Source organism: Tachysurus vachellii, chromosome 17, assembly GCF_030014155.1.
Source record: "Tachysurus vachellii isolate PV-2020 chromosome 17, HZAU_Pvac_v1, whole genome shotgun sequence".
In the NCBI taxonomy this organism is placed as follows: Eukaryota; Metazoa; Chordata; class Actinopteri; order Siluriformes; family Bagridae; genus Tachysurus; species Tachysurus vachellii.
This window is the reverse complement of record NC_083476.1, coordinates 19,791,242-19,806,241: the sequence shown is the minus strand read 5'-3', so window position 1 is coordinate 19,806,241 and position 15,000 is coordinate 19,791,242. Positions and strand designations below refer to the sequence as shown.

At 40.9% G+C, this 15,000-nt stretch overlaps 2 protein-coding genes across 2 annotated transcripts in view; both read right to left on the bottom strand.

Moving 5' to 3' along the window:
• Positions 1 to 3,550, bottom strand: part of aldocb (aldolase C, fructose-bisphosphate, b) — a 13,419-nt gene extending 9,869 nt beyond the window's left edge. The window contains exon 1 of the mRNA XM_060890721.1: positions 3,409 to 3,550. The gene's annotated coding sequence lies outside the window, so the exon portion shown is untranslated. The remainder of the gene's footprint in view (positions 1 to 3,408) is intronic.
• A 1,636-nt stretch (positions 3,551 to 5,186) lies between these two features.
• On the bottom strand, positions 5,187 to 13,233 carry rskrb (ribosomal protein S6 kinase related b). The gene is given in 12 exon segments (XM_060891613.1): positions 5,187 to 5,489; positions 5,635 to 5,745; positions 7,070 to 7,158; positions 7,319 to 7,408; positions 7,548 to 7,575; positions 7,750 to 7,790; positions 7,889 to 7,996; positions 9,827 to 9,896; positions 10,224 to 10,292; positions 11,285 to 11,368; positions 11,458 to 11,721; positions 13,129 to 13,233. Coding segments are annotated over 12 exon segments (1,323 nt in total). The 5' UTR covers positions 13,195 to 13,233.
• Positions 13,234 to 15,000: the final 1,767 nt, after the last annotated feature.

Genomic DNA, 15,000 nt, shown 5'->3' with positions numbered 1-15,000 from the left:
ACTATTTATAAACCGCCACTGCATCGTCACTCATCCTGGGCTGAACACGGTCATGTGACCGGCGGTCGATACGGTGATGGATTATAACGAGCTCGGTGACGAACCGAAGCCTGAGCTACATATAGACGTACAGACGCTGGGAAGGTCACAGTGAGGTCGTTCATCAGGAAAGCAAAATGGGATGAAATGCAGCTAATACACAACTCCACATACAGTGAAGGATTCTGGGATGGAAGGAAGGAAGGAAGGAAGGAGTCTCCAGTGTCAGTGCTCCATGTGGGCTGGATGAAATGTACATGAGGTCCTGGGGTGATGGGGTGCAAAGGGTGTCGGTGTTGGGTGCAAAGGAAAAAAATAAATATATAAAATAAAAAATAAAATAAGAGAATAAAAACAATCTGCTAATTCTTACTGTATTTAACACTAATTTATTTATTTTTTTAATTGTTACACACACACACACACACACACACACACTATGTGCTGATAGCAAACGCATCATGTCCCTTTCATAAACTAATCAAGAGACACCTGAAACCATAGAGCTTTACAGATGTTTATGCTTTCAGGTGTCTCTTCTCAGGAAAAGCCAGAAAAACAAGTAGGCAGGGTGAAAAACAACAACAACAACAACAACAACAACAATTTCTATGGTTTATAATAGTTTCTAGCTGCTATAGCAGAACGATAACAGGAACTAATCTGATTCATGGTTGATCCATGACATTCAACTATAAGAAGAGTAACCTTTCTGAGCTGTTATGGGAACATGATCCACTTCACCTCACCCCACTGTGTGGCTGTTTATTGTCCTGTAACAGTAACCCTACTGTGTTTATTCCACTCACAGTTCTTCAGGCTTTATATGGTTCGGTTTACATAAAGTCCCCTTTCAGCCCATCGTAGAGCATTAAACACGTTCCACAAACACTCCGGTCCATCATCCTGCATACACGTGAAGGCTCAGAGGTTTCTTACGGAGTGCATCCGGTCATGAATAAGGTGTGCTGTGGCTCTGCACTGCGTCACTCCCAGGCCAATCGAGTACCGGTGACATCCATCAGACAGACGGAGGCTGTAACGGCCACCAGACGTCTTCCAGATCAAACACCTCGCAGGATGCAGATCCTAATCTGTCCTTCTACCTGATCAACACCGTTAAAATCAACACCAGCTGCATTTACAAGAAGGGCAGAGAGTGCCTAATCACCGGGAGCGGACGTGTCACAGTTATTAACAAAACGTCATTGTCTTTTTTGGTGTCTGATATTTCATGCTCGCATGTAAAATAAAACAGCATCGTTTCATTCATTTATGAGGTATTATTCAATGGGAAAAGAAAGAAATACTTTAAAATATATTCTTTAAAATAGTGTTAATTTTATTCTTGGTCACAAATTACAGCCAAAATGTGTGTTTTGTTACTAACAAAAAATAAATAAATGTATAAATAAATAAAAATAATAAATTAAAATAAATAAAAAAATAAAAAATAAAAACACCTGTCGAATAAACTAAAATAAATAATAATTAATAATATTAATAATTATAATAACTAGAATAAAATAAAACACAATTGGTGTCAAGCCTGAACAAGCCATTAAAAAAATTAAATAAAAATAAAAAAAAGTAAAGAAAAGAAATATCCTTATAAGATTGGATCAAGGTGGATTAATGAGGAAACTGTCCAGCTCTGGACATGCGCAGTAGGACTCTCCAACCACGCACTATATAAACCGTTTTAAACCCGAGCATCCGAGATGCGTCACATCAGCGCAGACATGCGATTTCCTTCATTGGTTTTATAGCGACAGAATCCCTGGGTCTGCGTTTCTGTGGCGCAGTGTTGACTTGAGAATTGAATTTTACACTTAAACTCGACATCTCTGAATGACTCCGACAAAGTAACCCCGAGTTTTAGTGATTTCCCCTTCGGTAGGTTTAGGGAAATGTTGTAAAGGATTACAAGCTCGGAGCAACAGGTTTTTTTCCCCCCAGAGACGCAATACTAACTAACCAACCACCACCCACTGCTGCTAGAAATGTGTACGTGCAAACAGACACACACTCATGTATATATTACACACACACACAAATACAGGCATACACACACACACACACACACACACACACACATACAGGCATATACACACACAGACACATACAGGCATATACACACACAGACACATACAGGCATATACACACACACACACAGGCATATACACACACACACACACACACACACACACACACACACACACAGGCATATACACACACACACACACACACACACACAGGCATATACACACACACACACACACACACACACACAGGCATATACACACACACACACACACACACACACACACACACACAGGCATATACACACACACACACACACACACACACACAGGCATATACACACACACACACACACACACACACAGGCATATACACACACACACACACACACACACAGGCATATACACACACACACACACACACAGGCATATACACACACACACACACACACAGGCATATACACACACACACACACACAGGCATATACACACACACACACACACAGGCATATACACACACACACACACACACACACACACAGGCATATACACACACACACACACAGGCATATACACACACACACACACACACAGGCATATACACACACACACACACACAGGCATATACACACACACACACACACAGGCATATACACACACACACACACACAGGCATATACACACACACACACACACACACACACACACACACACACACACACACACACACACACACACACACACACACAGGCATACACACACACACACAGACAGACAGAGACACACACACACAGAGACACACAGACACACACACACAGACACACACAGACACACACAAACACACACACAGACACACACACACAGACACACACACACAGACACACACACACAGACACACACACACAGACACACACACACAGACACACACACACACAGACACACCCCTCAACTAAACATCAACCTCTGCATCCACCACACCAGTCGTGATCAGTTTCCCCTGTAGTTCAGGCTACAATGCGGAAGAGGAGGAGGATAATGTCCTAACTTGTGTTCAAGGTTGTCAGTGATGATGATGATGATGTTGATGACGATATTTTCCACAGAAAACTAACTCACATTAACGTTATACCCTAAAACCCCTTCATCGTTACACAAACTACATCATTAACGTACAAAATCTCCACTTATTAAACAAAAAGCCTTTAACATGTTAGCATTAGCATTAGACTAGTTTTACCTCAGGGTTTTTAATAAGACTTCAATTAAAAACACCTGTCGAATAAACACACCGGAACAGCTCGAACAAACAGACACACTGATGCTTTACCTGGTTTACGTGTGAAAGCTGAGAGGACGTAGAGAGAGATGATGCTCACTGACCGACTCTGGCGTTCTGATGCCGCAACGCAACGTGACCTCTTACAAAACTCCCTCATACATATTCATGACGCGTCCAGTTATACGTCCTTACGTCGACAGCTTTCGTCACGACGTACGCGTCCAACCCTGATCCGAAGCATGTCCTTAGGCACGTAGGCATTAAGGATGACTTGCTGTAATATAAAATGTCTTACATTTCACAGCATCACCCAAAGCTGCATTTCTGCATTTCAATGAGCTTTAAGTTTTATTTTAGTTCACTTTAAATGGATGATATTAATTGTAGGAACATAATAGAAATGAAGCTAGGGATTATTATTATTATACAGTATGACCTTTAGGAGGATGTTTTATTCTCAGGTGACTCCATGATGGTGGCGTCTATGAGGCCTGACACACTGAAACAGCTTTAATTTAAAAAAAAATACATCTTATATCGAATTAAAAAATACGTCTGACGCCTCGGTTCGGGTGATCGGACTAGTAAAAAAACATTCGAGGCGAGTGTGCAAGTGTTTATTTATGGTATTCATCTCTACTAAAATCCCAAGCAGACGCAAAACACACCATTTTCTGTCTATAAAAAGGGTTGCAACAACAACCAGGACCCAAAAAAATAAAAATCTTTATGAGGATCCAGATGACGATGAGGATGTGGTTCCACTTTTGAGTCTGGTTCCTCTTAAGGTTCCTTCCTTCACCATCTAAGGGAGTTTTTCCTCACCACAGTCACCTGAGTCACCTCAGACTTGCTCATTAGGGATAACTACAAACACATAGCATATTTATATGCGTATATACGTGTTGTACATGCTGTAGAAATGTGTACATTCTGTGTATAGTGTATAATGTGTAGTGCTAACTTAAGACAGAGTCAGGGTTCTCTCTGTGCAGGACACTCGAGTTCTTCCTCTCCAACCTTCACCTCTAAAGACATTCTGTACTTAATAATGGTGTGTTTCCAAATTTGTGTCAACACTATAGGAAGGAACCACATATAAGCATGATGATCAGGTGTCTACAAAAAAAGCAGCCATAGGTACTTTTATATAATCATTTTCATCAAGGGTGCCAATAATTCTTAAAGGACAGGATATATCCTAGGATATATTCTTCATTAATACTTTAAGTGAATTCACATTTGGTTTGCTGGCTAGAAACAACAACATGAAAAAAAAAATCCTAATACATCACATCCTGTTTCTTCCATTATGACCTTGAGCGGTGTGTTTTGACCTGAGATCGCTCCATGGGGATCATCCATGGTAATAAACATTACTCTCAGTGTGTTCATTGTGTACGGCCACCGGTTTTGTGTAGAAGTACACATTAGTACATATAATTTGTGGTGTAACAAACATGTTAAAAGACGATACGTAAAACAAAGGGCCTGTAAACATACACTGGTTTTCACACAAAGGTGGACAGGCAGGGAATCAGCATGCTATTTTTTTTAGTTTAAGCTTAAAATGGATTATTTTTAATGCTTTGAAAATAATCCAGTAACCCTGAGAAATACAAATACAAAAAAAAAAGCATTGGCATGGGAACTCACATGTAGCATGAATATTCTTAACTTATGGCATGAACAATACTTTGAAATATATTGGAAAAAATTCTAAATAATATCAATGGACACAAAGAATGGGTTATGGGAATTATAGAAAATACAGTATAATCCCTGTGCTACACATTTCAAACGAACATCAATCGGTTAGCATCTTGCTATAAAAATGCTCTCTGTGACTTGCCCTGACTGACTTGTCATTGCTCGAGGGTCTCCAGTAGTTCTGAGCTGGAGGATGAAACTCTGTGGAAATCGCAGTCGAACTCAAAATCAGGAAACGGCTCAAGCGCGAGACCTCGGCAGGCTTTGGCAGGGCGATCGGGCCGCTTCTTCAGTTCCATGATCAGCTCCACTGGGCTTTTTTGTAACAACTGCGAGTCGAACGGAGTCCCACGGAAAAAGGTTTGGCGCTTGAAGCGCTCCAGGGTTCGCAGGCGACGTGTCGGGGTCTTACACAGCAGCTGGCAGGGACGGGAATATCAGGATGAGGGCATGATTTTGGTTCTAAACGGATTTGGGGTTAAAATCTACCAAAGGATGCAGGACAGGCTGATCTGATGAGAAATGTAATGCTGAACCAACCTCTAGAGAGTGTTTATGTCTCACCTCGGTCAGCAGAAGGGCGAACGGAGGAGAGAAGCTTGTGGGCATCTCGTAGGAGAAGCAGCGCACCTTCCTCAGCATGCAACAGTGATCTGACTCGGGAGGAACAGGAAACTGTCCGAAGAAGTGAAGTGATTAAATAGCAAGCTCAAGAGAACTTATGAGCTTAAGAACTCACATGTACAGATTCGAATTATAAGTGGGACAGGCAGTATCATATCGCTTAGGGCCGCTTTAAATATGTAAGATATATTCACTCCTCTTTTTTCATTAAGTTTTATCCTGGTCAGAGTTGTTGTGGACCCGTAGTTTATGCCAGGAATGTTAAGCGTGAGGTGACAATATACACTGGATAGGATCCGAGTCCATCAAAAGGACACAATACTTATGACAATGAAGCATATCTAAGACAGGAAAGTATCGCCTGGTCTTTTACCTGTCCAGTTTGGGTGAGTTTGTGCTCACTGTACCGCCTGATTCTTGTTCATGGCTTATGATTTTCAGCTTACGACAAGTGCAAAGTGCTTCTGAGACTGTGTATCCAAAGGTATAAAAGAATTCGAGCTGTGGTAGTGGACAGAATACTTGTCTTGGGTACAGATAAGGAATTTACTTCAGGTATCAAATGGGTCACACAGGAAATTATACACTCTCACGCACTCATTTTCTACCGCTTATCTGAACTACCTCGGGTCACGGGGAGCCTGTGCCTATCTCAGGCGTCATCGGGCATCAAGGCAGGATACACCCTGGACGGAGTGCCAACCCATCGCAGGGCACACACACACACTCTCATTCACTCACGCACTCACACACTACGGACAATTTTCCAGAGATGCCAATCAACCTACCATGCATGTCTTTGGACTGGGGGAGGAAACCGGAGTACCCGGAGGAAACCCCCGAGACACGGGGAGAACATGCAAATTCCACACACACAAGGAGGAGGCGGGAATCAAACCCCCAACCCTGGAGGTGTGAAGCGAACGTGCTAACCACTAAGCCACCGTGCCCCCTCAGAAATTATACATTATTATATAATATATGAATATATGCGTAGTTCCTTTATTTAGTACTTTTACTAATTCTGTCTATTTCTGAAACTGATTGTTCAAAAGTAAAACTCTAGTATGAATTTTTTTGTTGAGTGATGCGCATTTATTTATTTTTCCTTAAATGGAGATTATGGAGTGGCTCTGTGGAACCAGCTAATGTATGACGTCACATCCTGTGTGCTGTTTCTCCAAAACAGTTTTCCTTACTTAACTCATAACGTATCGGCCGTTTACAGCAATAATCTGAGAAATGTGTAAATTCACGACAAGTAGATTGTTCCAAATAAATCTGGCCTTCGACCTGCAGATTAGTATCACTGATTCTAAAAGTCCCTGATCACAGTGATGCAGTCACGTGTCGGTGACCTGCTCTGTGACGCCACCTTGCCGGTAGCCAATGCGAAGAGCAGGATCCCAAGTGACCACCAATCAGCAGCGTGGCTGTACGGACCTCCGCTCAGCACTTCAGGAGCTGTAATGTAACAGGAAGCTTTTGTAAGACTGAAAGCAAGAGGAAATTTACACAATGCACAACAATGTATTGCTATAAGCTTTAACAGTATGTTTCAGGAACAACCCAACTGAAGTTATAATAGATATACTTAAGCTTTTAAGGTATTAAAGAAATGTACCCATGTACTGAATTGTCCCACATATAGTGAATGCCCTTCCTCCATGTTCGAGCCTCCGAGACAAACCGAAATCAGCCAGGCGTAAATGCCCTGACACACAAATCATATATATAACAAATCAATACAATGTTCGCTTCCATGTAACAGTAACAACATACATGTGTAATCAGATATTATTAACATCTGTGTTAATACTAAACTCGATGTACAGAATACAGACTGCACTTACCCTGATCTGACAAAAGTACGTTCTCCATCTAGAGGAGAAAAAAAACCAAGAAGCTTCAGATCTTTCCTTCGATCGTCTTTGTCATGAATTGCCCTAGACTCGCATGTCTCTCTTGTACATACGCGTGCCTAATGTCCAATTAGAAAACTTTAATAATAGCACTATTTATTAGCATTAAGACGAAAAAAAAAAATATTCTCACCTTAACGTCACGGTGGATGATTCCAAAATCATGAAGAAACCCTGTGATATGTTGAAAAACAACAACAACAACAAATTAATAAATTTGGCAAAAAACATTTTTTGCCCATAATCAATAGATTTTTATTAGAAATATTCACCGAGAGCAGAGCCGAGCTCAGCAGCGAACACCTTGAGCGCATCCTCTCCGAAGTGACCGATCATCAACCAGTAGGTGTATAAATCTCCTGTACTGCAGTAATCACACACTGGAGAGGCAACAAGGAGATAAAAGAACGTTGTGTATGATAAATATCTCACTCTGGCACACAGAGGGTCATGTTTGTTATATATAAACACCATCGATCACACACATTTACAGACGTCTTTATTCAGAGCAATTGAGGGTTAAGGGCCTTTTTCAGGGGCCCAACAGTGACAGCTTAGTGGACCTGGGATCAAACTCACAACCTTCTGATTGGTAGCCTGACACCTTAACCACTAGGCTACCACATGCCCTGGTATTTTAACATAAACCAGTCCTCTTTTAAGTCTTCTTATCCTGCGTTCGACAAAATGCCATAACTCATATTCCTATTTGGGACGGTAACGTTATTTCTGATGTCACTCGTGACGTCAATTCAACATGGCTGCTCCGGGAAACAAATGAAGGCCTTTAACAATTTTAATACGTTATACCGTCTATACGTATATAACAAAGATATATTCCCTCATATTATTCCATTAAAAAGTCGAACACGAAAGCGGCTGTCTTTTTACATTTCCGGCATTTAGCAGACGCCCTTATCTAGAGCGACTTACATTTTATCTCATTTTGATACAACTGAGCAATTGAGAGTTAAGGGCCTTGCTCAGGGGCCCAGCAGTGGTACTTTGGTGGATGTAGGAATCAAACTCACAACCTTCCGATTGGTAGCCCAACACCTTAACCATTAGGCTACCAAATCCCATTTTTAAACGAACGGAGGACTTAAACGACATAATCCCAAAATATACGTGACACACGTCACATTTCCCAGTAGAGTCGAATGCAGCATTAGAGTGTGAGCACAACAGTACACAGATATTATAATGTAGTGTATTTTTTTATTAATGCAGGAGAGTGAATTCAGTGGAACACAAAACTCACAACTCTCTCTCTCTCTCTCATTTTCTACAGCTTATCCGAACTACCTCGGGTCACGGGGAGCCTGTGCCTATCTCAGGCGTCATCGGGCATCAAGGCAGGATACACACTGGACGGAGTGCCAACCCATCGCAGGGCACACACACACTCTCATTCACTCACGCAATCACACACTACGGACAATTTTTCCAGAGATGCCAATCAACCTACCATGCATGACTTTGGACCGGGGGAGGAAACCGGAGTACCCGGAGGAAACCCCGAGGCACGGGGAGAACATGCAAACTCCACACACACAAGGTGGAGGCGGGAATCGAACCCCCAACCCTGGAGGTGTGAGGCGAACGTGCTAACCACTAAGCCACCGTGCCCCCCAAACTCACAACTCATTCTCAATATTTTTTAGTAACAAGGCAACTAAGTGGGTAAAGCGGGTAAAGGGATGGGACATGGGACGTGATGTGCCATAGCAAGAGTGGATTTCATTCTTTTCAATCTCTTCTTCACCTGGGAACAACAGGACATCAGGGGAGTTCAGTGTACAGGGGGGGATTATTGCGTTCTCGCTCAAAGAGACAAAGAGAGCAATTTCTGTTAGTGAAAAAATGGCAGGCTGCTGTATTTGATCTGTATTTGATCTACAGCTAAGCAGATCTGTTCAGCTTTCTTCAAGCATGTAAATGGGAAATAAATACAGGAAAAATGAATAAATAAAGGAGATTAAAGCGGAGATTTTCGGTCATTTTTATAACCAGGCATTTTGGGCCACACTGCACACTGGATGACATTGTTGATCATCTGATTTTCAAACTGCTTGAAGTAAAAAAAGCACAGAAATCTACATGGGGGTATAAGGGGGTGTGGAAATAGCGACTGGGTGAAGGTAACAATGACGTACTGACGTGAGGAAAGGAGGAAAGCTGAACCGAATGGGTTTTGAATAATCACTCACTAATATAGAGGTGGTGCTGGGTCTGCCAGCAGTCCTGCAGGTCGTGGACGAAAGGGTGGCAGACCTGACGCTGCAAAGCAACAGTTAGACAACAACGACACAGGACATCTGAGTCAGCGAACGCCCGAGAGATCAAAAAGTAGGCTTACAATTTACACAGAGGTGAAGAGACGACGACTCGTGTTCACCCTGCATTTACGTTATAATCCTTTGTCTAAATTCTTCCACTTCTTTGCTCCAATCATTTTAACCCAGTTCTTTTTTTCCACCTGAGCGACTATTGTCCTTAAAATTAAAGCTAATAAAGCATCTATTTTTGTAAGTATGCAGTCTGTACATTACAATTTGGTCTCAATAGAAAGTGAACATTCAGAGCAGGTGCTGCGCTTGTACTAACCTGGACGATCACCTCTTCCTTAGACTGGTCCAGCACACCCAGACGAAGAATCTCAGACTTCGGGATAACCTAAATTCGCAAAAACATATACGCTGTGTGAGAACTCATCGACACCGAGCATCTCAAACCTCACTGAAATACTTTTCTTGTGAGCATCTGAATCTCACAGAGGTGCTGTTGTGAGATTCTTTCTATACATTATTCCAATATTCCTATGTAATATTCCATTCACAACACGGAATAAGCAAAGATAAGATGACTGACTGATATATCAGACGTGCAGCAATAAAATAATGAATGTCTTTATACTGATTGAAAATGTCTTATAAGTCGATTTCTATTCTGCTGCCAGCGTACTGGTTAAAATGGTTAAATAACACCCTCACTCACTCACTCACTCACTCACTCATTTTCTACCGCTTATCCGAACTACCTCGGGTCACGGGGAGCCTGTGCCTATCTCAGGCGTCATCGGGCATCAAGGCAGGATACACCCTGGACGGAGTGCCAACCCATCACAGGGCACACACACACACTCTCATTCACTCACACAATCACACTCACTCACTCTCTCACTCATTTTCTACCGCTTATCCGAACTACCTCGGGTCACGGGGAGCCTGTGCCTATCTCAGGCGTCATCGGGCATCAAGGCAGGATACACCCTGGACGGAGTGCCAACCCATCACAGGGCACACACACACACTCTCATTCACTCACACAATCACACACTACGGACAATTTTCCAGAGATGCCAATCAACCTACCATGCATGTCTTTGGACCGGGGGAGGAAACCGGAGTACCCGGAGGAAACCCCCGAGGCACGGGGAGAACATGCAAACTCCACACACACAAGGCGCAGGCGGGAATCGAACCCCCAACCCTGGAGGTGTGAGGCCAACGTGCTAACCACTAAGCCACCGTCTCTCCCCCCAGGTTAAATAACACAATTTTTACTAAATATTTTAAATATATGTGCAGAATGCATAGAAAATTAATTAGCACCTTCAACGTCACTGTAGGATTTAATGGTATGAGAAATAGAAGCAATAAATTTACCTTCACTGCATAAGTCTTTTGTTTTGACTTATCCTTCACCTTCAAGATGGGACCGAACGATCCTTTGGCGATGTAACCCAGGATCTGAAGGCACAGATTTAAACTGTAACTGCTAAACCAGAGGAAAAACAAACCCTAAGCTCATTTGTGGGATGAAGACAATTTTTCCTGACCTGGAAGTGCTCATGTCCACGGATGCTGCGGTGGGGAAACTCTGGTAAGAACATGTTGATAAAAGTGGGGAGGCTCCACTCCATGTGTAGTTTCTCAGGGACGGGTAATGAAGACAGAACATACTCTGGGACGGATGCTGTCTTGTCCTGAATCATGTGCCGTGACCTGATGTGCAGGTCTAAAGGAACAGAGACACCCAAACTGGATAGGAAGCCACGCCATCTAGATGAGCGGTGACTTTCGTCCTTATGCTGCAGTAGATTCTGTAATAAATCATGCCAAGATAATCCATTGGTTGGAAAAATTAAGGGTTAAAAATTTAGTATTAATCAAACAGCTATATAAGAACACTCTCAGAAATAAAGATACCAAACCTAACTTTAGAAAAAAGATACACTATCTGGCCAAAAGTTTGTGGACGCCTGATCGTCACACCCATAGGTGCTTGTTGAATGTGTTATTCCAGATTTATTCACCTTTAATGTTATAATACTTTAACTTCAACAGTTCAACACTGGACTATACACACAAACTGCATTTATAAACACTGGACTATACATACACACTGCATTGCATAACATACACATATCTGTATAACTGGATACCATATGATGCACACCCATGACACTTCTGTACCTGTAGAATCTGTTGCACCTTATAATTTTTTTTATATATAATATATTTATGTATATTTACACACACACACACACACACATTATTATATACTGTATATATACTGCATATACAATGCAAGTACATATTGCATATAATGTGTAGTGCTACTGTAACGATGCCCAATAGTACACTGTGTGTACTGACTATATGTATGAGCATATTGCACATGTTCACATGTTGATTTCATTATCTGTTTGTTAATTGTACATATTGTACACACATATTGTACTGACTATATGTATGACCAAATTGCACATTTTCACCTGTCAACTCATTATCTGTATACTTATTTCTGCAATTTCCGGAGTTCGACATTTCACTAGATGTTGGAGTGTGGCTGTAGGGATTTGTGATCATTCAGACACAGGAGCATTAGTGAGATCAGGCACTGATGGAGGTTCACTTCTGTACGTCGCTCTGGATAAGGGGGTCTGCCAAATGCTGTAAATGTAAATGTAAATGTCTGGGGTTCAGCCGGTGTTCCGCTATATCCCGAAGGTGTTCAATAGAGTCGGGGCTCCGTGCAGGACACCATGCAGCTTATACAGCTTGCTTTGTGCACGGGGGCATTGTCATGCTGGAACAGGTTTGAGCCTTTTAGTTTTAGACATTCAAAACAATTAGGTTCTATTAACTTTCTGGCAAAGGTTTGGTGAAGAACCATATATGGCTGTGATTCTCAGGTTTCCACGTATTTTTTTAAGTCATATAGTGTACATACTCAGAGTATAAACGATGTCCGAATTGATGGTCCCAGAAAAAATAAAGTTTATTCTGAAAGTGTATGTAATGTATAAAGGGAAGGTAATAATGCCAAGACAAACAGCATCAATGATTGCTCATGATGAGAGATTTTTATAGTCTATATTGTAAAAGTCAAGATTGTAGATGCCCTAAAATGCTATTTAGAGCTCATTATGATTATCACACAGTGTATAAAAATGTAAAGATTATAATAAAATTATAAAACTTGGATATAAAGATTGGATACAAACCTTACTGCTCTTGCTCCCATTGGCGCCCATTACATTCACTTCTTTGCTCTGAAAAAAAAACTTCATCCTACAATTCCTTCGTCCATGTTTTAGACTCCATGCCACTTCAGACCATCCAGTTTAATCACAGGACCCAAAGTTATGGCGACGTAAACAAGATAATCTCCGTTATCTCCATTATCGGTGGCTTTTGACGTGAACCTCACATCCGATTGGCTGTTGATAAAAGTACAGCCAATCACTACGAAGATTAATATGTGACCCCGCCCACCGCCTTAGTTTCGCTGTCCACGGTGCTGAATTATTTAGCTGTGAAATATTCTCTATATTTTCTATTATTATATTCTATATTCTATTCAGAGTATTATTTTTTTTTTAATATATACTTTATTTATTTATTTTTTTTTAGATTCTTTTTACTTTTTAAAACAGCATGCTGGGTTTGTTATCAGTCAAAAACATACATATTTATAAGACTTTTCTGTCTTATAAATATGACAAAAGACAAAAGACAAAATCAGACAAAACTACAGTGGCGCCCAAATATTTGAGAGATCTCTGATGAAAAAGAGTTTACTGTGAATTCTAATTCAGTACAAATGTTTTTCAATACAAGTTTATTCAATTCAATTCAATTTTTTTTGGATAGCGCTTTTAACAATGGACATTGGGGGAACCTCATCAACAATGGACAAAGGGGAACCTCATCCTCATATGGTTGACACTGGAGGGTGTGATTATAAATATACAGTCCAACAAATGTTGTATTGATGAGGAGGTTGTTGTCCTCAAAGACCACATGGAGTTCACATCTCCTCTTTAGTATCACAGAGTCTAACTGGAGCTGGTAGATCTCTAGATGTCTCAGGATCCTCACAGAGTCAGCCTCATCTCAGTGGAGGTCCAAAATCTTCATCGCACGGAAGACAATCAGAGCTGGTACAATGTCTGGATGCCTCGGGATAGGTAGAAAGAGAGAAGTAGTGAAGAGGGATTAACGTAGCTGCTGCTCATAATAATAGCAAGCACTAGATGATAATGTGCACTTGGTCAGATGTATTAGAGCACAATATTATGGGATGTATTATGTGTACATCCGACTAAAGTGATGAGTTTTTAATCTGCATTTAAACTGGGAATGTGTGTCTGAGCCCCGAACACTATCAGGAAGACTATTCCAAAGTTTGGGAGCTAAATACAAAAACGATTTACCGCATTTAGTAGACTTAGATATTCTGGGAACTACCAGAAGTCCTGAGTTTTGTGATCTCAGAGAGCGTGAAGGATTGTAATGTGTTAGAAGACTAGTTAGATAAATGGGAGCTAAACCATTAAGAACCTTGTACGTAAGTAGCAGCAGTTTCTAATCAATTCTATTAACTCATCTGCCAGTGTAGAGATGATAAAATTGGGGTTATATGATGATTTTTTTTTTGTCCTAGTAAAAACTCTGGCAGCTGCATTTTGCACTAACTGTAGCCTATTTATTAAAGGTGCAGGACAACCACCTAGTAATGCATTACAATAGTCAAGTCTAGAGGTCAGGAATGCATGAACTAGCTTCTCAGCATCAGATTCATATAGGATGTTTCTTATCTTGGCAATATTTCTAAGGTGGAAGAAGGCTGTTTTTGTAGTATGGACGATATGATTTTAAAGACAACTTGCTGTCTAATATAACATTCAGGTCTTTCACTGTTGAGTTAGTAGTAACAGTACATACCTCTAAATGGAAGTTAAAGTGTGAGAGCTTCTGTGTACTGTTTTTTTTTTTTTTATATTATCAATAATAGTCTAAATGGAAAGTAGTTAGAAATATTTACATATATTTACATTTATATTATTAATATTTACATTTATATTACATAAATA